At 40.1% G+C, this 24,895-nt stretch overlaps 1 protein-coding gene across 4 annotated transcripts in view; it reads right to left on the bottom strand.

The window, feature by feature from the left end:
- The window catches only part of dock11 (dedicator of cytokinesis 11), a 91,811-nt gene that overhangs the window by 13,826 nt on the left and 53,090 nt on the right, over window positions 1-24,895 (bottom strand). For all 4 annotated transcript variants that reach the window (XM_034165116.1, XM_034165118.1, XM_034165117.1 and 1 more), the window contains 14 exons: window positions 24,495-24,583; window positions 22,548-22,668; window positions 22,195-22,261; window positions 19,242-19,289; window positions 18,933-19,078; window positions 15,262-15,377; window positions 14,844-14,981; window positions 9,271-9,453; window positions 8,351-8,464; window positions 5,375-5,590; window positions 3,259-3,316; window positions 2,662-2,768; window positions 2,380-2,502; window positions 621-734 (listed from right to left, as the gene is read on the bottom strand). In XM_034165116.1, coding sequence (XP_034021007.1) covers window positions 621-734; window positions 2,380-2,502; window positions 2,662-2,768; window positions 3,259-3,316; window positions 5,375-5,590; window positions 8,351-8,464; window positions 9,271-9,453; window positions 14,844-14,981; window positions 15,262-15,377; window positions 18,933-19,078; window positions 19,242-19,289; window positions 22,195-22,261; window positions 22,548-22,668; window positions 24,495-24,583 — 1,640 coding nt within the window. The remainder of the gene's footprint in view (window positions 1-620; window positions 735-2,379; window positions 2,503-2,661; window positions 2,769-3,258; window positions 3,317-5,374; window positions 5,591-8,350; window positions 8,465-9,270; window positions 9,454-14,843; window positions 14,982-15,261; window positions 15,378-18,932; window positions 19,079-19,241; window positions 19,290-22,194; window positions 22,262-22,547; window positions 22,669-24,494; window positions 24,584-24,895) is intronic.

Below are 24,895 nucleotides of genomic sequence, written 5' to 3'. Positions count from 1 at the left end.
GATAACTTTTCAGTTTGTGGTTAAATGGTTATCAAAGCTAACTTTTCGGTTAGCTGTGCCAACAGCTGCATGTATGTATCTACCAATCGATTAATAGATAGATAGATATAAATTCTGCTTACTTTGTTGTTTAAAAAGAAAAAATAAAATGAAAATATTGAGGCATTTCTTAAATGCATGGCAGAGCTGTTTAATTATCAAGCACATACACCGGACTGACGTTAATGTATACTTGCAGTGTGCAAACATAAGATCTCAGATGGGGTTGGATCAGGAATTACAATAGACAAACAATGTTAAATTACTCTGATCAGGAAGGAGAAAATCTGATCTCAACCTCCCCAACATAGACTATTCTTGACAACTGTCTTGACTTTTGAGGAAATGGTATGCTAACATTGTTGAAATAATGCGGAAATGGCACAGACTGGATCATATTACGTTTGACATCATTCGAGGAATACTGTGTTTTTGTTTTTAAGCACTTTTTGACAGGCACCACTGAGCTTGAACTTGTTTTTTTTTTTTTCTATAGGATGGTTAAGCACCCTTTGATGCGTTTACCAGCCCTTTTGCAGCTGCTATGCTTTATATTAACCAAAATTAGAAGTAGGCCTCACCTGGCCGTAGAAAGCCACCCTGAAATAGGTGCCGAGCAACCTGCGCCCCGTTTGGATCACCTCCATTATCTTGTTGTAGGCTCTGTGCAGGGTGTTGTAGAGATGGCTTAGTTTCTGGAAAAATAAAATGACTTCAAATGAAGTATAAACATTTCACTTGCAAATTATACGAAATATGTTAGCGTTGACCTGCCCTCCTTTGTGCCACAAATTGATATGTTTTCCGGCGTTGTTATCGACAGTCCTGCTTCAGTTTTGAAATGCGTCTTTGAAACATGCATTTTTAAAACACACATTTCAAAACTGAAGCTGTACTGTCGATAAAGCCGGAAACCATCTCAATTTGTGGCACAAAGGAGGACATCTGACCCTAGTTTGACTGCCAGCATTAGCTTATGCCTATCCGGTTAAGTGTGACGTAGCGCTTCGTGTGATTTCCAACTTCCGGGTCCAAACAAAAAAAGGCGCGCTGTCATTAACATTGAGAACTGCACTGAGACGCTCTGATCAGGCTGCACACGGACAAAAGCATTAACATCGCAACATAAAACTCTTTGCATACTGTGCCTAAAACTCTCCTGGATATATTAACTGGGTTTTTAGATGTTGTTATTGCGTTTGTTTTATGTAAAAATGCCAGAAGCTCAGGTTGTTTCTCCGTTATTTTCAATGGGAGTTGCTGTGAGCCGCGATCGCTTCCTGTTCATGTCGTTCAGGGGGAAAGTGAAGTTTGCACTTTAACGTCCTGTTTTTGTAATAAATACATTCTTTTATTAAAAAAACAGACATGTATATTTTACCTGCGTATAATAAAATATATAAAGCAAAAGAAAAAAGTTTTATTAAGTGTTCTTACCTTAGAAACAAACTAATGTGGTTGACGGAGGTTTGCGCACAATGTAAACACAAACTAAACTTAAACTGTAGATCCTTAAAAGGATCAAACAGACGTAACTTTAACTGCAGACTTGGAGGTCGTGGGATCCAGAAACAGATTTATCACGTGACGCGTTACGTCAGAGCTTAACAACCGGATTGAGGCCTGAGGTCATGACAGCAATGTGACACAAGAGGAACATAAAATAAACCCAGATTACATATCATGAATTATATATTAACTCCCTGGGAGAGGTAAGATACAGAGCAATGCTATCAACCTGAAAACTGTTTACACTGTGGGCTTCTTCTCTGCTGCACTTTCTGGTCTGACACACACACACACACACACACACACACACACACACACACACACACACACACACACACACACACACACACACACACACACACACACACACACACACACACACACACACATCTCACTGCCCCCTGATGGTCATGTGGGACTGAAAATGTTTGGTAGGTTTGAACACGTGAATGTTTGAACCAACAGTTTCAGTGTTCACTCTGCAGCAGGCGATACACATCAAGAAATGACCAATGACCTCATAACTGGGACGACTTATGTATCAAGGCATGAGAGCTTGGATAAATGGCAAAATTTAACAAAGCTCCACTTTTTTTTTATTACCTATGTTGTTCTTTGCTTTGTTCATCAATAGGATTAGAGCAAAAGACTGCATTTTTTCCTCACCAATGTCCTTATAAAATAATACATGGATATCAGCAAAACAAATCAAACATGGTCCAAAGGTTGAAATATGAGTTGGGGTTAAAACAGTTGAGGAACCTGTTGACTTTGGCAGAGTTATGCATTATTCCGAGTGCCCCTCTATTTTAGATGTTGCCACTGCCGTACCACATAGTCATGACGCTTTTCGTAGATGGGTATAATTAGCTTAGCGATGTGCGTGATGAGCTCGTAGCGTTCGGCTTTCCACAAGGCCTCCACGCAGACCTCGAGGTGTTCAACCAAGACTTCCTGCAAGGTTAAAACGGCAAAGAAACAAAAATGAAAACAAGAATCAACCCAGTTTTTCTTTGTAAGTTTCATAAAGAGATCATTTTGTAAGTCAGTGTGTCCGTCTTACACCACAGAGAGCATCTTTTGCACGAAAAGAAGTTGATTTAAGACACACACCTCAGTGTAGTACACGTCTTGCATTCCACTGTCTTCTTTCATGGCTGCTTCCTCTTCGATATTCATGGTAATCTTCTTAAAAGCTGCAAGCCCGCTGGGAAACAGCTCTGAAACGTGTACATCAACAAGAAGATCAATAACGCTTTCAGACAAATGTGCAAAAGAAAATTCGTTACTCATGTAAAACTGTGCAACATCTTTGCATAACTGCTTGTGTTTTTTCCGAAAGGAAACAAATAACCTCTGCTTCTCACAAGGTAACACAAAAACATTACACAGCATGACAGCAGAGACAGTGTTTACATCGTCGTGTCAGAGGCACCTCACAAAACAACTTTGTCCATTTACAATCCTTACAGATAAAAACAGGCTTGAATTTGCAAATTCTTTTGACAACATGCTTCGCATGGGACAAAAGTGAGGACAGGCTTTGTTTCAGCTTCATGTCTACCCCACAGATCCGACAAGTGTTTTGCATACTGTGCAGGCAGTGTATGTTAACCACCTGAACAGGCAAATTCTCTGAGAAAAAAACAGCATGCACACTTTTTTAATGGTCGCTTATATTGTGCGTGTGTGTGTGTGTGTGGGGCTTACTTTTCCTGTGTAAATACTCTGCAACTAGTGCAGCCACATGAATGTAACACATGGCTGCCTGTGGAGACAAAAACAAAGAGCACATTCACTGAGCAACTCCTGCAAAAAAAAAAAAAAAAAAAAAAAAAAAAAAAAGGGACATCAACAGTTTTAATGCAAATGACTTTTGTGAGCTGTGTTCAACAACAACTTACACCCCCACCCCCTTCCAATTCTCTATATAATATGGAGCTGCAGTAAGTAGGGCATCCGGCATAAAACCTGTGCCAAATCAGCTTGCAGAGCACCTTGCAATCTGCTGTGACAACCCGGAGTGAGAACAAGGGTGAAGAAGAAAGGACTTACTTTTCATTTAATGAATGAATTTATTTGGCAAAAATTGAAGAAAAATAGGGATGCTACTTCCTTATAAAAAAAATAAATAAATAATAATAATGATAATCAATTTACCACACACTTTTTCTTCTTTTAATATTTAGGACATTATGAAACATATGGTATACAGTAGGTCCTTTTAGCTATTAATGTGCTGCCGCCATAGAAGCACAGTACTTGCAGGTGCAGTGAAAAAAAAAAAGAAGAAAAAAAAAAAATCACCCCACAGTGAATAAAACGTGTGTGTTTTGCAACAAAATAAAATACTAATGGTCGGAAATGATGCAGTTGCTTTGCTGTTTGCGACTGCTTGGTAAGAGGAAGGAAAGGCAGCAGTTGCCCAGGCACCAGCTAATGGGATACAAATTAACGGGGAAAAAAACAATGGAAACATGCAAATGTGGGAGAAAGGGCACATCCGATCAAGGAGTCAGCGAATGCATTAGAACACCACATAATTGTGTATTGACTTGATGTAATTCACAGCTGATTTATTGGGTTTGTATAATGCTGTTAAACACAATCATAACCACTCTGACAGCGTACTGCCAGTAGAAGAAAGTACATTAAAGCACATCTACAATACTCCCCATTCTCACAATGAAATGGGATAAATCAGCCCATCTTTACTTCTTTGCAATCAGTCACAAAGCTTTATTGTAGTCAGGCTGCCATGCTGCACACATACTACTCTTTGGACAAAACCATTTAGATTTATAATGTACAGCGCATCCGGAAAGTATTCACAGTGCAAATTCTACACACAATACCCCATAATGACAATGTGAAAAAAGTACATAAGTATTCACACCCAGCAGGACAATTTTTGGGATGGCATAGCAAAACAACTGTGCATTTTGTGATAAAAAGCATCAAATTTGACGCACATATTCTAAATTAACTAATGTTTATTTTCAGATATGGAACCATCCTGGAGCTGACCTCTAATGAGCTACAGGGGTCAATAAAGAATTACACAGGGGTCAAAATTTTAAAATGCTCCAATCATGTTGAAACCCATACCACATTATTTGTCTGATCATAATAATTCCAAAAAGGTGTAGTTTGCACCATCTGCCATGCTTAGGTATCATGTTATGGGGTAACATAGGTCACATGTCATAGAATCCAATGGACATCGAACTTGTTTGACCTTTACTTTGGAGACCAAGCATTCAACACAGTCAAAACTATTCCATTTATTAATCCTTTTATTTCATCCAATAATTTGCACCACTTTTTTACAAAAATTGGAGCAACTTTAAGTTTTGACCCCTGTACAAACTGAAACTGACCTTTGTCACCATTTTTGCTGTTTTTACCTCATAATTCCAGAACAATCAGTCACATATAGTCCAAACTATACCTTTTTGGAATCGATAAGAGTCAGTGCGTGACATTACATAAAGACTCAAAATGGCAGTCAATCTGTTGTGCATTTTTCAAATGCAGTCTGGCTTATTTTACTTTCATGAGCTTTATAATGACTCACACAAGTTAAAGAGCTGGAAGTAATGATTTGTGATCTGGTGTAAACTTTTTTAAAAGATAAAGTTGGCTGAAGTGAGATATGCCCTTTAATCATTGCCTGACTCTTATTTTTGTTGTATCGAACTCTTGACTGTATTGCAACTGAAGCCCCGAGGTGTTTTGAACTTGTAATACTTCTGGTCATCTTTCTGTTCCCAGTATGACAGGTGAGAATATTCTGCATACGAAAAGCAAAACGCCCCATTGATACCTCAGACATGTCACCGTTCTTGAGGTGCGCCCGGGCCATGCTGTCCAGCCAGGTCCGCCTCAGTTCGGGGGTACTGGCATAAGACCGGGCCAGACTGTACTGGAGGTCCAGCAGCATCTCTGGGTCTTTCTCGTGCTCTCTCATCTGGGCCGTGGCCATCAGCACCGTACGGATCCGCTTGGTCAAACCTTTCACCTCTGAGGGGAATGTTGTGGACTGAATTTCCAAACAGACAAAAATTAATTCATTAAATTACATTAAAATAAAAAATACAATTTATTTAAACAAAATGCATGCAGATTATGAGATGATTTTAAAACAATTTATAAAATAGTAATATTTTACAATATCATTCGACTTAAGTCACATAACAACATATACACGCCTGATTATGTTTTAACTCAACATGTAAGAAAATTCATTCCAACTGAATGAAGTTTCACCAGGATTTAAGACTCTTTCAAGACTATAGTGGGTTTTGGATTTGTAAATAAATAAATAAATAAATAAATAAACAAACAGTGATGCCGGTAACACGTTACTCTAATCTGACCACTTTTTTTAGTAACGAGTAATCTAACGCGTTAATTTTTCCAAATCAGTAATCAGATTAAAGTTACTTCTCCAAGTCACCTTGCGTTACTATTATTTTCGCTTTGTGGGTCGATAGCGGCATTAAACTTGGTCCGTGGGCAGGGGGTTGGGGTTCAACTGAACTGCCCACTTTAAGCGAGCTGTGAGCTTTTCATCCACAGTTTTCTGCGACAGTTACGACTAGTCCTCGCCTCTTAAAGCGCGGTGACAACAGCACACCTGCACTGAGCTTTACAAAAATATTTTTATGCTTTTTTTCTCCTTTACTTAGAATTCTGAGCTGAGCTGCTCCATATCTGCTCATTAAAAACAGCTGATCCTCCGCGGCGCATCAACAACTAACAGTATTTTCCATTCAAATGCACCTAAACTCTTTCTGAGGACCACATGATGTGAAAACGCAATAAAACGTTCTTACCTGTAAATCCGGTCATGTTTTCTGCATAAATAAATGTTATCCATTCTTTGTGCTCAGACGCCAAAGCAGGGGCGAATCCAGATGGAATGGGGGCGTGGGGCAGGGATGTGCCCCCCTCCCCCACAACACCCCTAGATTAAAGGTCCAGTTTTGAAGCCTTTTGTGTTGACTACAACTACTAATACTACTTATAATTATAATAATTTCGACAAGTAAAATGTTTACAGAGAATTTAAATATTAGAAAAATGTTAGAATGAATTTAATAGTTACATTTATAAACAATGCAGGTTAGAAATGGCAAGTTTTACTCTTACAGTGCTGTCAACAGTTAAATATGAAGTCAAGAAAGAGGTCTTTATTTTACTTTTTATAAAACAAGTATTTATTTTCATTGAAGTCAAGAAAGGGTGACTAAAGTGAGTTTTGGCAAAACAAGTATTGTCATGTTGAGGTGGCAGAGGGTTGTTGTCGGCAGCTGGGGAAAGTAACTAAAAAAGTAACTAGTAATCTAACTTAAGTTACTATTACAATTAAGTAATCAGTAAGGTAACTAAGCTACTTTTTCAAGGAGTAATCAGTAATTGGATTACTTTTTCAAAGTAACTATGGCAACACTGTAAATATATATATATATATATATATATATATATATATTTTTTTTTTTCACAACAGTTTTAAAACAGTCTGAAACTGTTGTGGCAGAACTTTGTACCATGACATCTTACAGAGTTGCCAAGACTTTACATGGGACCTGCTAAGATTTGATCGTCCTGTTAGTGTTGTGGTAAAAATGTGCATGCAGAATGAGGCAGAAAAATAAGGAAAATGCAAGTGAAACCATCAAATGAATGATTCAAACGATGAACACTGTCCCTCATCCATGACTGCATTCTATGAAACTCGTCTCCACAAGATGGACCAGATGTTTGGTTAATTATTAAACTGACACGAATGCCGTGTCGGGAGGTTTGTGATTTTACCAACACAAGCGTAGCTACCGTTCTCAGCCAGGTCCATCCTGGACTTTCATCTTGAGTACACCCTGACAACATTACTGCGGCTGTTGCTGCCCCACCCACATAACAATAACCAGAGTTGTGCAAGTTCAGTTACGAGTTCAGTTTACACAGATTAAAATGAATAAATTCACACTGATCAAGTGCCATGAAATCACTCAAAAAGAGAAACAAAACTTTCAGGGAGGTGCTGTCCAGTGATGGTGGTAGACAACAACAAGAAGAAACAAACACTGAGCTCACTGAATGACTTTATGGAAGCTCATAGCAGACAATGAGTCAATAAAAAAAAATAAAAAAAAATCAAATCAATAAAAATGAGAGCTTAGTTAATTGTTTACAGGTTGATTAAATCTGCTGCATATGATTGGACCACTACACTAGTACTAACATAGGGCCTTCGAAAGCCTGTAACCCAAAATGTAAGCCTACTTTAAACAGACGAGTTAAGAGGAGCCACTACCCATCTCAAATATTTACACATTCTACAAACGGACATCGTAACACTGTAGATGAAAGAAAATAAGATCCACAGGCTGAACTAAATGAAGACGAGAAATACAAAGACGGGCTTCCTGTGTTTTCACGATGAAATCTTCTCTTGGATCAAATGATCTAAAGCATTGGTTCCCAACTATTGCCACCTCCACCCCACCCAAAAATAAAATACATAAAATTAAGAAAGTGTTCTTCCTTATCCCTTTCGTTCTTTTTCATTAGTTTTGATTGCCAGGTAAATGTATTATGACTTTATTTAATATGTGAACATTTAATTTTGATAACCTCAGAGTAGACAAAAACCACTGGACGGTTTGGACCCCAGGGATGTAAAGCATAATAGAACTAAATAAAATAATTACAAATAAATCAATCAAACATTCTTTTTTTAAAGTATGTGTTGACCTTGTTTGGGGTCTCTGAACATGTAAAGCATGTTCTACGATACCTTCATGGCCTTGTCACTATTGGCAAAGTTATTGATGATGGACAGAGACTCCTGGAAACATGAGCTGCCAGTCAGCGCCACGTCGGAGATCAGCTGGCTCACTGCAATGATGATCTGGATGCACACAAAGCAAAAGAGAGATTAACAAGTTTTGTCCTTCACACGGTTTTTCAGTGAATGTAAGAGAGACGAAACTTGGTGTCTGGCTCCTTATTTCTAGCTGCAGAAAGGTGGGAGGCTTTTTGTTGTTGCACTCAGAAAGAGGGAGGATTTTAGTTTCTTTTTGTTTCATCAATTCCCCTTTTGTTAATTTGTGCCCATACCCTGCAGCTGATGAACAGTTATGTAATTAAATGAGACGCACGGAATTTTCTACAGTCAACCAAAAATGACATAAGCATAAATTAGTAAAGATAGAATTACAATTAGTCATAAAAATATGGCATAATCAAATTGATTTAGGCTTTTACCATATTTGTGCAATTTGTATTTCTTTATTTTGATGCATTTCTGCATCTTTATTTATTTTTATGCATTTCTGCATCTCTACATTTATTTATAAATTTGTACATTTCTTCATTTATGGTTGCATTTCTACATCATTTGCGTATTTCTGCATATATTTCTTTATTCATTTATTGATGCATTTACATATTTATGCATTTCCACAATCATTTGTTTATTGGCACTTTTGTAATTTCTTTGTGTTGCATAAATAAATTTTCATTAAAGTGCATCATATGACTGAATTCACGACCTTCTGGACTGAAGAAAAGCTCTCAGTTGAATAAATGAGAAGCTGGACGGCATTCTGGTCTTGTGCACATTCTTCGTATGCCAATAATAATAGCTGAAGTGCTCTGAGGTGTGTCTGTGTGAATGCTTGTCACGAAACACTCCCACACACACACACACAGTACCTGTAGGTGTGTACGCAGGAATGTCTTCCTCTTGGTGTACTCATAGTTGTTCCTCATCAGCAGGTAGAGCAGCGCCGATGCCTCAGCTCGGAGCGAGCCCAGCTTGGAGACGCAGCATTTGAGCACTTCGCAGCACAGAGCCTCGCACACCGTCACACGGCCTTTAAACAGCACCGACGGGAACTGAAACGACAGGGTGTTAGCATGTCAGAGTCACACTGGTACAAAAAAATAATCGTCTTGGGTAGTTTCCTCCTCCATGACGGTGAATTCTTTTTCCCTTAACTTCACAAAAAGAAAGTTCAAGACATTTTAAGGCATAAAGTTCTGTATAATTGGTGGCGTGGTTGCGCTGACTCCTCTCGTAGCATCCGACCAGAGTCCGTTCGATGCACAGCCGCTCACTGCTGTGGAAGCTGTGTCTGTTTGCCTGGGAGTATTTTATTATAAACACCTGGAATAATCTGGATTTTTGTGTGGTGAATCATCTTCTAAGACGTCCCTGCTCTAGTATCTGTGCCGAGTGTTTGCACTTTTAGCAGCTGTTGGTAACCTGAATTGTTACTGCACAATTCCTGAGAAAATAAGTGGCTCATAATTTTTAATGTCCACACTAAAGTAAATCATGAAGAGAACCACCGTGCTGTCCCCAAAAATATGATTTAATAAACACCTGAACCAAAGCTAGTCTGTTAGCTGGTGGCTCAGACTCGAAAAGAAGGCGTGTTAAGGCTTTTTTCATCATACACTGAACCGCCCCCGCCCCGTCCCTTTAAGCATTAATGAGTTCATTTCGACAGAAAACCTGTATGTGACATCACGCAGACTTTGTCCAGGATAGATACAGTCTATGGTTGATGCTATTTGCAGTTCATGCTAACCATAGTCAATGCAATCATTACAGGCGCAATTAGCATCAACTGCATTTAGCATGATCTGCGTATGCTAGCACTCTGGTCAGTCAACGTGAATGCTCATCTTAACACGAACCACGATTAGCACTTTTGCTAAAGCTACAGCATGTAAGGTTTGTTATCTAGTGGCGAGGCTGTAGACTAGGGTATTGATAAGATTTTATCGATAGATGCCATTATCGATTCCACTTATATGAGTGAAGCGCTGCGCAGAGGCGCGAAGCTCACTCATTGTACAGGGCATCCTAAACAGGAAGTACCAAAAATTCAAGTCCACAGTAAAACAGTAAATGTTCAAATGTCAAACACTTCCTGGATTGACAGACGAGATCCCATGGAATCTCGCGGGAACTCAGTGGCAAGCTCACACTCAAACAGGAAGTGCCAAATTCTCAGTCACAGTGAAACAGGAAATGTTGAACACTTCCTGGCATGGGTGGAGCTACAGCGGAGGCCGGGGTTTCACTGGACTCTCCTGAAATCTGATTGGACACAGATGATTGACATGTCACGGCACCACACGTCTGTTTGAAAGACCTGCATTTTCAAATCAGTTTCACTTTGACAGCTAGGTTCCTCCTGTCCATTAGTTGGTGCTGTGTACCACAAAAAGTTCTAATCCACCTTAGTAGAAGAAGAAAAATGTTTGCTTCAGATTTGAACTGAACACGTACTTTGAACTATGGACTTCTAATCACACCAAACTTATATTGGTTAGTAAACAACTGTATTTTATGCCAGAAATGAGGTCCAGGTTGTTAAAAGCAGCATTTCTCCTTTAATTCAGGTTGCCATGTCTGTCTGTTAGCTGTTTAAGAGTGCAAACATGTTTAAACTAACAGACAACACATGGTTCTCTGTTGGCTTATTCGTGCAGCAGATAACTGAAACAATCCTTCAATTGGTGATACAAGCACCAAATTCAGCAGAAATACAGCTGGAGCAAGATTAATGGAGCAACTTTGACTTTTGACCCCTGCACAAACTGAAACTGACCTTTGTCACCATTCTTATTATTTATCATTCTTATCACTTATCAGGTTTCAATCCTCTGACTTGTCTAAAGAAAACTGGCAATAAAACTGATTATTACTGACAGGTTTTATCAAATTTTAGAGATTTGCTTTCAGTTTGAAGAAGATTTTATAAATTTTTATTCTTTTTGTTTTTCTTGTATTTAAAATGGCATAACCAAATTAAAATGTGTGAAATTCCAAGTGTTCCAATACTATTGAAGGGCACAGTATCCTAACCTTATGATGAGTGCAAAATGGAGTGTGGTTTTATTACTGTTTTGTTTAAGAATGTTTAATTTTCACTGTTGCTGCACTTTGCGTCAAATCATAGTCATATCGTATATCATATTGATATGAAAATTCAGTAAGGTATATCTTCTATTATACATTCCAAATCTAAGGTGGAACTCTACTAGTGCTTACTAAGGTACACCTAAATATCTTTAAAGAAAAAAAAAAAAAGAGAGAGACAGTTGAGCCACTGGTGCCTGGTCTTGAGAACCAGGGATGGTAGGTTCAAAAGCTTTTTTTTTTTAATCCCATGGGAACTCTCCCTACCCACCTAAGCGGCTCAAGAATATGGACAACATGTATATAGGTAACATTTACACAACAATTTATATGACAATATTGAGATATGATAATTTGGCCATATTGTACAGCCCTACTGTCAACTAGCTGAAAAGCTTGAATATTAATTTAAATCTACATAAAAAAATGCTTAAAGTGGAAGGCAGTTAACAGAGCTGTAATTGGGGGATCAGCTGAAAAGCAAAAAAGAATAATGCTTAAAAAGGTGGGGAGTATGGGGTGCAGAGCCCCCCAGAAGCGCAAAGGTTTTTGCTATGCTAATGCTCTGATAAAGCATTTACTCAAAATAAAGTCTGAAGGACCTAAACGACATGGTGAGATGCTGATGAGCTTCGCTCATTCATGTCCGTGACATATGCATATTATCAATACCTCTTGTAAATTTTTTGTGTACTAAAAATAGGCTTTACAGGTTTTCCATTTTATTGAGACTTAAAGTAAATAAATATGAAATTGGTTACTGGATCCTTGATCTCTGGACATAAATAAAAATAAAATCTGTAGTTTTTGTCAAAAGCATTTCCTTTCAGATATTAATGAGACAAATGTAACTCCCCAGCCTCTGAGCTGAGCTCTTGCAGCCAGGTGCGCTGCATGTCAACATCAATGTAACTCATGAAGAACGGAGGACATCTCATTTTGGAAGAAAAAAAAAAAGGTTTGGTCGGTTATAGCTTATTGTTTGTATTACAACGTTTGGAAAGAGGTGTCATTTGATTTAAAACAGCAATTCGCTTTGAAGTTATTCATTCGGAAAAAGAAAAAAAAATATCTTTCCAACTATACTCGGAGAGATTGGTGCAGCGTTTGGAGCTGTCAAGTCCCAGAGAACAGAGGATATCATTATCATCATCATTATTATTTCTTTTACCTGATGGAAAACTTCAGTTTATGCACTGGCGAAGCAGGTGCAGCTAATGTCAGAGAATCATCGCGTAAAACTCCGCACAAAAGTGACTCACATTTGACATCTTTAAATGGCTTTGAGAGCGAGTTAATGTAGAAATTGCAGACCTGCCCCTTCTGAAAAACAGCGAAGCAGACAACCAGCGAAGCAGCGGGTTGCAGCACTGCTTTGTTGCCTCATTGCTTCAAGCAGACCCACAATAAACGTAGAGAAATGATCATTTCCCTGATACACACCCTCAAAAACAACAGTCACTCCAAACTGAAGGACCGATAAGGGAGTTGTTATGCAAAAAGGCTATTGATGTCGGTGATCGAATCATTTCTTAACGATTCTTAACAGGAACTGGTATTCAAAACCCAAACCTACTGCGGAGGGCATTATGTCACTGGCAGACACAATTTTGTTTTGTCCAGTCACACTTCTTCTCCTTTGGTGACACCAATTCATGCTCCTTCACATTTTCTTGTCACGAGCAATAAGTATGAGTACAACGGATCACAAGAAAAGGTGTGATCAGGACATGTGCCACAGCCCTTTAAAGTTTGATATTTAATAAAATGACGTTTCCATTTATGAAACACAAAGTTTATATTTACGAGTAATACTATTTAAAATGGATTTTTTTTTTCCACTTTGGGACTAGGTACAGTAAAATAAAGGAAGGTCAACGTCTATAAGAGGGACAAACTGCTGTGTGAAGATGATGGTTGCCCATAAACGTGAGCTTGTGTGTGGATCTGTAATACAACACGCTGAGGAACGTACAAAGTGTGACTGGCAAGTTTTTGAGCATGACCCAGAAAAGGTAGAGTGTGGTTCTCCGTCTTTTGCAATCTGAGAAACCATTTCCTAATATTGCAAACTTTGAGAAATGTCAACATGTTTGAAAAACAAATTCAAACATGATGACAGTTCCGCCATGGGACAAGACCGTGAGAATGCTCCAGTTCCTCACCCCCCACCCCCGCCGAGGTAAAAGTGAGGATTGTAACATTTTGTCATGCACTCCCATAAAAAAATGGGACTTCTAGCATCAGACCAACATCATTAGATCAAAGCACGGACAGGGCGCAGATCCAATTCATTATCTTAAACATGTTTTGACAACACGGGTTATTTTGTCCTGTATTTGGCAAGCATGACTGATTCTCACATTCACAGCCAAAGAAAATCAAAGCAGCAGCTGGGGCACGAGTTCAATCTTGAACTGCTCTGTGTCATCTTTAGCATTCTTGCTGTGAGTCAAACGTCCTAGGACAGCCCTCTCCCCTTGAGTCCTGACACAAGACTCCGTCTCCAACATGACTAATGTCAACCAAAAACCCTTCACGTGAATGGGTGCGCGCACACACAGACACACGTCTCTGAGGAACATCACAACACAGATCCAGATACTGGTCTTCTAAAGCTAAAAATACATGTGCCTGAGAGAAAGCAGTTAAACTGTGAATGTGGGAATCTGTCCACAGCACACCAGGATGTGTTTATAGTCACTCAGACGATGGGAGCCCTGCCAGGAAAACAAGGAAATTAGAAATATTTATTCTTTACATGCCGTTCCTTTTTCCAAAACAACAAGTTAGACCTCCCTACAACTGAGCAGCAGTAGTGAAAAAGTGTCGTAGGTAAAATGCAGTTCGGAACAAGAAGGCGCCAAAGCATTTGGACACACTTGTATCATTTATGCAAATTAGCACCCTTAATGTCATATATTGTGGGCATCATCCTGTTTGCATTAGCATAATATTCAAGCATCCTAAATATAAAAATCAACCAAACATTCTCAAGTCATCACTACAAGAAAGTTTCAAAATCTATATAAATATGCAAACATGTGCCCCAAAGAACCCTGAAATGTAATTAGTTGATTGTCTTCCCAGAAGTACTCTGCTGTAAATATGAAGTGTCCACTTGTATTGATAACATGTTATTGTCTGCACAAACACCCTTCGCCACTGCAGTGAGCAATTTTGGACAGTTACTGACACGGCGGCTCACAGAGGTCAGAGTTGCAGAGTGGGAGCGGGATCAAAATGGAGAACAGCGGGCGAGTCATTCCATCGTCACTGGGTTTGGCGTTCCTCACATACAACCTGCACCTTTTTAGCATGCTAGTGTGCACATGCAGGTCTGTCAACTTACTTTGTTAATGAATGCTCTGAGGGCAGCGAATATGTGTCTGAGGGCAGCTTCTGATTGGCCGACTTTCAGGAAGGTCAGGTAAATATCGAACACCTTCTTCATGAGGGCATTATGACCGTCGCTGTCCAGCAGCTGCGTCTGACACACAAACATAAATATACTTACATATTTTTCTATTTATTACACACACGCACTATATATACATACGCACACAAACCTATGTATGGATACATATTCTGCACGATGTATTTTTTTAATCTATGTGCAAGTGACACTGGAAGTTCTCAATAAACTTCATCTTATCGGACAACAAAACCATCTCTCCATTTCACTGTTGTGTGTGTCTACAAAAAACTAAGGGTCAATATTTGAGTTCACATTCACACCCCAAACTGCAGCGGCTGGTGTGTTTGCTCACTTTTAAGCACTGTGTGAAAAGAGAAAGGACATCCAGGACACTCAGGCACACCTCAGTGGAAATGCTGCCTTCCAGCAGAGCCTGATGATGAATCTCCGCTTCTGACGGTCCAGTTCCTGGAAAACATGTCAAGAAAAACTACATGTCGTAGTCTGCACAGGAGTTTTACTAAGATGCATCAACAAAGCTGGGCACCACAGCTTTTGCCTGTACAATACGTTTACTGGCTGTGACTAAAAAAATATAAATAATTTAAAAGAGCAAACAGGCTGGTGTCCTGAAAATTTACTGGGAGTCTCTGGAGCTCTGAGAACAATACAACTTGAATGTGATGGCAACACTTTACACTCCACATATTCTTGTTGATATTGTAGTTAGTGGGACAGACGTCAAATGTCTGTCTCACTGCACAAAAACCAAAGAAGACTTATAAGGCAACAATGTGACAAAGCTAGATAAAAGGAGAAGTCAAAAAAAAAGAAGAAAGAAAAAGAAGATCCGGATCATCATCAAAAGGTAACCTGGTCTTTCCCGATCCAATAACGTCTTTCTGACAACATCCATGCAGCACGTTTTGAGATATCTTGCCTTTGGACAAACACGACTGTGTTGACCGATGGAGGGAAACCATTTATACAAACCTTATCTCATACTGACATTGTTTGCAATAATAATGTAAACAATATGTTCAGAACTTTTAAAAATGTCTTAGGACCTTCAATGCTGCACACTTTCAAGCTATTGAGTCTTTGTGTGCATCTACTGTCCACAATTGTTGCATGTATACATTGTCTTCAATCACATTCAATATATTACAATTGGTGCAAAAGTCTTAGGCATGTTATTTTACAACATAAGGACACTAGATGCAAACTATCTTTTTGTTTAAAGACATCAATGTTACAGTTCTATGTAACTGGCCAATCTATAGTTTAACCTGTCCAATGACAACAATTCTCATTTGTCATAATTTTTGACGTTGTTTCAAAACGTTTTTGCGTGGCCTAGACATGTGATTAACTCAAAACTGAACCACGTTATCCTTGAATAACACAAAATGCTTCCACCGTATTTACTCCGTATTAGCTTTAGAGTGTTTCAGTTAGTTATAACCTTGATGTTGACTAACTGTCAAAGATTCTGTCAAAGTTTGGTCCAAATCAAATCATATCTCTTTGAATTATGACGTCCAAATAATCTTATCCACACAAAATCTCACAAATAAAGCAGTAAAAAAAAAAAAAAAAAGATAACTGATCTGTTGATTTAAAATAATTTGTTGGAATAATAATATTTGAACATTTCAAATTGTTGATTCAGGATTTTTGCCTGTATATTCTACAACTTCCCTTGTCGCCAGGTTCCCAACAATAAGCAACATATTATAAAGAAATAATAAGGAACACACACTCGTGTGCTGAGCATCCCACCACAGGTAGTTTGTATCATGGCAGTCAATTGGATTATCGTTGGCTTGACAACTTTGGAAGCTATATTACAAAATAAAACATGCCTTTTGCTTCGCCAACACTGTTTTTCAAATTAAAAACAACTCACTGTGTTGCAAACCTATTTACATTTCTGCTTTCAAAATGTTTACAAGTTACAGTGAGGAAAATATGTATTTGAACACCCTGCGATTTTGCAAGTTCTCCCACTTAGAAATCATGGAGGGGTCTGAAATTTTCATCTTACGTTCATGTCCACTGTGAGAGACAATCTAAAAAAAAAAAAAATCCGGAAATCACAATGTATGATTTTTTAAGAATTTATTTGTATGTTACTGCTGCAAATGAGTATTTGACCCCCTACCAACCAGCAAGAATTCTGGCTCTCACAGACCTGTTAATTTTTCTTTAAGAAGCCCTCTTATTCTGCACTCTTTACCTGTATTAAATGCACCTGTTTGAACTTGTTACCTGTATAAAAGACACCTGTTCACACACTCAATCAATCACACTCCAACCTGTCCACCATAGCCAAGACCAAAGAGCTGTCTAAGGACACCAGGGACAAAACTGTAGACCTGCACAAGGCTGGGATGGACTACAGGACAACAGGCCAGCAGCTTGGTAGAAGACAACAACTGTTATGATTATTTATTAGAAAGTGGAAGAAACACAAGATGACTGTCAATCTCCCTCGGTCTTGGATTCCATGCAAGATCTCACTTTGTGGGGTAAAGATGATTCTGAGAAAGCTCAGAACTACACAGGAGGACCTGGTCAATGACCTGAAGAGAGCTGGGACCACAGTCACAAAGATTACATTAGTAAGACATGATGCTGTCATGGTTTAAAATCCTGCAGGGTAGCGAGGTCCCCCTGCTCAAGCCAGCACATGTCCAGGCCCGTTTGAAGTTCACCAGTGACCATCTGGATGATCCAGAGGAGGCATGGGAGAAGATCATGTGGTCAGATGAGACCAGAATAGAGCTTTTTGGAATTAACTCCACTTACCATGTTTAGAGGATGAGAACAACCCCAAGAAAGCCATCCCAACCGTGAAGCATGGGAGTGGAAACATCATACTCTGGGGGTGTTCTTCTGCAAAGGGGACAGGACAACTGCACCGTACTGAAGGGAGGATGGATGGGGTCATGTATTGCGAGATTTTGGCAAACAACGTCCTTCCCTCAGTAAGAGCATTGAAGACAGGTCATGGCTGGGTCTTCCAGCATGATAATGACCCCAAACACACAGCCAGGGCAACTAAGGAGGGGCTCCGTAAGAAGCATTTCAAGGTCCTGGAGTGGCCTGGCCAGTCTCCAGGCCTGAACTCAATAGAAAATCTTTGGAGGAAGCTGAAACTCCAAACCTGAAAGATCTAGAGAAGATCTGTATGGAGGAGTGGACCAAAATCCCTGCTGCAGTGTGTGCAAACCTGGTGAAAAACAACAGGAAACGTCTGACCTCTGTAATTGCAAACAAAGGCTACTGTACCAAATATTAACATTGATTTTCACAGGTGTTCAAATACTTATTTGCAACAGTAACATACAAATAAATTATTTAAAAAAATCATACATTGTGATTTCCGGATTTTTTTTTTTTTTTAGATTATGTCTCTCACAGTGGACATGCACCTAAGACGAAAATTTCAGACCCCTCCATGATTTCTAAGTGGGAGAACTTGCAAAACCGCAGGGTGTTCAAATACTTATTTTCCTCACTGTATATACATCAAATATTTATTTATCGATTGTGGTTAAGAGATTCGGGTTGGGATATGATATTTTGCTACCAGGGGACAACCACTCTGTTCAGTAAAGTGGGAGGTCCTTAGAGGGTCTTGGTGAAATCCAGCCAGGCTCAAATTCAAACTCCTCTAAGATGCACTTATTTGGGATGTCCAATTCAAATTTGGTGGAAATCCGCTTAATTTTGTTAAAGTTATAACGTGCACAAGAAAGTGTAGATGACAAACGGACGCACTGCACTTCCATATCTGTATGACCGGCAGGAGATAATAATGGTGGTTTTCTCCAGCTCTGAAGAAGACAAAGGTCCAACTGTGAGAGAAAATTTTTACACAGTGTCGTCAAGTTCTCACAAAACTCTCAAAAAGTTCCACTTTTAAAACAAGACTTTGGGCTTTATTAAAGGAGATTGGGATGTTACTTCTTATCAGGTTATTGTTTATTATTTGAGATGTGATCTGGGCGTGGTTACCCATGTTGAGAGTAAGTGATGCTTCCATGGTGCTGAACTGATGGATCTTTGTTTGCACAAGGCTGGCTCGGTTGCAGCGCATGGCGGGCATCGTCTGAGACTTCCTGTCTGAGGAGAACAGCTTCGGCATGCACACCTCCTGATTCCTATAAGCATCCACAAGAGAAAGAGTGAGTCAAGCAATGCAGTCGTTTTGTATAAAATATTGTATTAGAAACTACACAAATCTTCAACATTTCCTCAAACATTCCAAGTCAGATGACGCAGGATTTGATAGGTTTCTATTGGTGTTGGATTTCACAAACTTACCGGCCAATGTTCCTCTTTCCGACGTAACGAAACTGAACTAGGCATATCCTGAGGGCAAAGTGGGAAAGCAAACACACAGTTAATAGCAGGACAAGATTATGATGAATGATGTATTTCAGCTCTTTTCAAGCTTTGAACACACCTGCTCCTAATTTAAATCACACATGTGGTGTGTTTACTCCCTGTGACAAGCCCAGACATGTCCAGCAGATAGTAGACAGATCTATGATATTTAGCAGAAGCATGGTTGCTTTTCCCTGAGCTGTTAACTGCTCATCTACAAAAATGTAGCTGAGCGGATGTGTGTAAGCAATAACTCCATCCATCCATCCATTTTCTTCCGCTTTATCCGGAGTCGGGTCACAGGGGCAGCAGCTCAAGCAAAGCCGCCCAGACCTCCCGATCCACACACACCTCCCCCAGCTCCTCCAGGGGAACCCCAAGGCGTTCCCAAGCCAGCCGAGAGATGTAGTCCCTCCAGCGTGTCCTGGGTCTTCCCCGGGGCCTCCTCCCAATGGGACGTGCCCGGAACACCTCTCCAGCGAGGCGTCCAGGGGGCATCCGGAAAAGATGCCTGAGCCACCTCAACTGACTCCTTTCGACGTGGAGGAGCAGCGGCTAGACTCCGAGCGCCTCCCGAGTGACCGAGCTCCTCACCCTATCTCTAAGGGAGCGCCCAGCCACCCTGCAGAGAAAACTCATCTCGGCCACTTGTACTCGCGATCTCGTTCTTTCGGTCATGAGCCAAATCTCATGACCATAGGTGAGGATCGGAACGTAGATCGATCGGTAAATCGAGAGCTTTGCCCCCCTACTCAGCTCTCTCTTCACCACGACAGTCCGATACAGCGACCGCATCACTGCAGATGCTGCACCGATCCGTCTATCGATCTCACGCTCCATCCGTCCCTCACTCGTGAACAAGACCCAGAGATACTTAAACTCCTCCACTTGAGGCAAGGACACTCCACCGACCTGAAGAGGGCAAAGCACCTTTTTCCGGTCGAGAACCATGGCCTCGGATTTGGAGGTGCTGATTTTCATCCCGGACGCTTCACACTCGGCTGCAAACCGCCCCAGTGCACACTGAAGGTCCTGATTTGACGAAGCCAACAGAACCACATCGTCTGCAAACAGCAGAGACGAGGTTCTGTGGTTCCCAAACCAGACCCCCTCCACACCCTGGCTGCGCCTAGAAATTCTGTCCATAAAAATAATGAACAGAACCGGTGACAAAGGACAGCCCTGGCGGAGGCCAATGTGCACTGGAAACAGGTTTGACTTACTCCCGGCAATGCGAACCAAGCTCCTGCTGCGGTCGTACAGGGACTGGATAGCCCTTAGCCGTACTCCTGGAGCACTCCCCACAGGGTGCCCCGAGGGACACGGTCGAACGCCTTCTCCAGATCCACAAAACACATGTGGATTGGTTGGGCGCACTCCCATGAACCCTCGAGCACCCGATGGAGCGTGTAGAGCTGGTCCAGTGTGCCGCGACCAGGACGAAAACCACACTGCTCCTCCTGAATCCGAGGTTCGACCATCGGTCGAATTCTCCTCTCCAGTACTCTGAAATAGACCTCACCGGGGAGGCTGAGGAGTGTGATCCCCCTATAGTTGGAACACTATAAGCAATAACTCAAAAACAATAAATGCTATCGTCTTGTAACTCGCTGAGTTAAAAGTACATATGAGGACAAACTCTGCTATTTCTGGTTAACACTGATGCTATAAAATAAATAAAGTAATTTGTAAGTGCTGGATGGTTAACAGATGCTGGATAAATGATCGAAAATTACTAACAGCATGTGGTTCAACTCGCACATAGTTTGTCTTCATCATGAAGAGTGGAGACTTTGTGGTCGTCCCAGCACTTCGCCCAGCTAAGAATTTAAACTGCCAACTATTTGGGCAAATATGGAACAAAATGGGAAAAGTAAAACTGGAATCAAAGAATGGATAGAACGTGTGACTGGATGTGATACAAGTTTTCATATGGGCTCCAATAACAACGGATACGTTCATGAAAGGCTCATATCGGCCATGACCCAAAGATATTCCGTTTACTACAACTAGAGCAACAACAAATAAAAACAACTTAAAGAACACAAGAATTACAAGACGACTGCACATATTGTTTTGGAGACATCATGTTAAACGGCATTGTGCAAGGAACTTGCTTAGGTACATTCAAAACCTTGAGGAAAAAAAATAACTTATTAGTTTGTTTCTTTGTTTGTTGTTAGTTTGTTTGTTTCAGACTGCAGGCTTACTTGTAGTTCCTAGGGTTTTTAAGAGTAGAATGGGAGGCAGAGCATTCAGCTTTCAGGCTCCTCTCCTGTGGAACCAGCTCACAATTCGGACAGACACCCTCTCTACTTTTAAGATTAGGCTTAAAACTTTCCTTTTTGCTAAAGCTTATAGTTAGGGCTGGATCAGGTGACCCTGAACCATCCCTTAGTTATGCTGCTATAGACTTAGACTGCTGGGGGGTTCCCATGATGCACTGAGTGTTTCTTTCTCTTTTTGCTCTGTATGCACCACTCTGCATTTAATCATTAGTGATTGATCTCTGCTCCCCTCCACAGCATGTCTTTTTCCTGGTTCTCTCCCTCAGCCCCAACCAGTCCCAGCAGAAGACTGCCCCTCCCTGAGCCTGGTTCTGCTGGAGGTTTCTTCCTGTTAAAAGGGAGTTTTTCCTTCCCACTGTCACCAAGTGCTTGCTCATAGGAGGTCGTTTTGACCAGTGGGGTTTTTCTGTAATTATTGTATGGCTTTTGCCTTGCAATATAAAGCGCCTTGGGGCAACTGTTGCTGTGATTTGGCGCTATATAAAAAAAATTGATTTGATTTCCTGGAGACTTGACTTTATTTTCCATTATCACACATTTTGCGTCATCTTTTCTGTACAACAACAGGCTGTTATGTGTTAAATGATAAAATTTCTGCTCACTCCAGCAAAGTGAGGAAGTTCATGATGTCTTGAGGACTGACTTTGTTCCAGTAAGCCAGAAGAGTGTCTGTAGGCAAACACAAAACAATACACACAGAAAAACACGTGAGCATTTGCTTTTTCTAAATTAAAGTCAAGGTGAAGTGAACTGTGAAAACAAACTACAGTATGTCAGTCAAACATCCTTGATGGGCATCGCTTTGATGGTATTTCAGTGTCACGTTCGTTGCGTTTGTCAAAACAAAGCCAAGTTCCTTGAACTGACACTCTCACAGTCCACCCACAGGGATATTTGTACTATCTCCTGTTGAATGAAGAGTTGTTCTACGACATGGCGGGTATAGATCACTGACCCTCTGATAAGGTTTTGACAATATGGAGGAAGGACAGCAGGAGTCCCTTGATCTCATAGTGTCCCAGTCTGCTGACAGGAGGCACGGGGCTGCTGCTCATGGTGGAGCCGCGTCGCTGCAACTGAAAGACAGTGACACACAAACTTAGTATTTTCCTACTACGTTCCTACAATCAAGTTTTCAACTTGAATATTTGCATGTTTTTACTGCAAAGCACACTGAGGCTACAATGGAAAAAAAAACTTCCTGCAAAAAAAAGTGTAGGTGCTGAAAATCTTTTGCATAAATTTTTTACCTGTTCTCTTGTACATGCAATTTTTTTATGCATATAATTTTTACACAACACTATAACTGCATATCCGTGTGTGTGTGTGTGTGTGTTTGTGTAGCAGGTAGAGAGGGTGATTTGACACTGTTTGACATTATACCCGTGTTACTACAAGGAAACATATATTCTAGTGTTTTTATAATGCAACACAAGATTTATAGAGCAGGATATTTGGAACAACCTTTGGAACATCTGTTTTTACGAGCCACTGTCTCCTCTCTGTCTCTCATTTTAAAAAGAAATTTGTCATCTGCTGGTCGTGTCTCTCTCACACACACACACACACACACACACACACACAAAAAAAAACCCTCAAGACTAAAGTAAACCGTGCTGTTGACTTCCTAAGGGCCCCGTCACATTTAGCAAGAATCCAACCGACACAGGAGAAATGTCCAAAAAATAAAGTAAATAAATAAAATCACATCTGGGAGGAAATGCATCTGAGACAGCAATGCATCATGACACCTCCGGAATGTGGGTTGAATTTTTATTTGGACAACATCTGGCCTCTAGTGTGATGGGGTATTAGTAATTTGCTCTGCTCACACGGCAAGTACAAGTTTGGATAAAATATCGAAAGACACAAGGCTGGATGTATTTTCACCAAACAACATAGCAGTGCCACCTACAATACTGTCTCCAGATGATTAACTTTTTGGAACAGATTGGGCAAATGTAAAGGTCAAACAAAGCATAGCCCAAAAACATGTTTATCATAATATCAGTACTTTACAAGTGGAAAAACTGCACTGTGCACTTTAATGCAGAAGTGAGCTTTCTTTTTCTCTAACATTGATGTCTATGACTAAAAAAGAAAAAGCTCCATACTGTAAATATTTTTGTGAAACTAGTCACTAGTTATATCGTTTATATCTTAGAATTCTGTTTACAGTTTGAAAGGAGACAAGCAAATGCACATATCATTGAAGGAAAGTTTAGCAAAGCCAAGAAGCTGCTATAAGTGACATTACGGAATTTATACTTCAAACATCCACGAGACAAGGACGGCACGTAAAGTGTTCTTCTATATTCAGCATCTGTGTGCATGTTCTGTCTCTTGGTGCAGAGGCGTTTGGATCAAAATAACATTGACTTCTTAGCGGCATTTCAGCTAATTAAAGGGGACACAAAGTAATGTTTTGTTATCTTGGAAACTGCCAACACACAACATGGTGTCACTGACTGGATCAACAGCAATAAGAGGTGGTGAGCAATTTTTATATTATATATATATATATATATATATATATATATATATATATATATATATATATATATATATATATCTATATATATATATATTATATATATATATATATATATATATATATATATATATATGTGTGTGTGTGTGTGTACAGTTTCTTACTGGAAAAAGTTCATTGCATACTTCTGCATGCACAGGAAGAAATCTCAAGCAGGCCGGGCTGAGTGGGGTGACCATCTGCTATGGTCATACTATTAAAGATTCAAATTAATGCTGCTAAATAAGTCATAAAAATTCATGGCATGTCAACAAGTATGCATAATTTAGACACCTCATCAAGCACCAAACAGTGCTGGATTTATGTTAATTCACTGATTCGTACTGGATCAGTCAGAGTAAACGTCCTCACCTCTGTGCTGTCTGGTGTTCCTGGGTCCATAAACAGAGAGCCTCTGGAGTCCTCTCTTCGCACAGCATGGCCATTCTGAACTGGAAACCCTGCAGGCAACACAGTGCAGCACCGTTACCATCGGCAATCCACAGAGGAAGACACAGGTTATGGGATTTAATTGTCCTCTCTAACCGTCTGAAAGACAGGACCTGCCTCTTTGCAAAATTTTTCAATATCCTAAAGCAGTGGGAAAACTTTCAGCATTCTCTCCTTACGGCATCACAAAGGATAGATAGTTATAAAAGTGCTCTACAGATCCATGTGATCCTCACGTTGCTAGCTAGAACACATAGTCCTTGTGATGCCATTCCATATGTCAAAACATGATGATCAACAACATTTTAGCGAATTAGTGCTAA

The sequence above is a fragment of the Thalassophryne amazonica genome, chromosome 23, assembly GCF_902500255.1.
Source record: "Thalassophryne amazonica chromosome 23, fThaAma1.1, whole genome shotgun sequence".
NCBI classification, from domain to species: domain Eukaryota; kingdom Metazoa; phylum Chordata; class Actinopteri; order Batrachoidiformes; family Batrachoididae; genus Thalassophryne; species Thalassophryne amazonica.
Note: the sequence above shows the minus strand (reverse complement) of the source record. Positions and strands in the feature narration are given on the sequence as shown.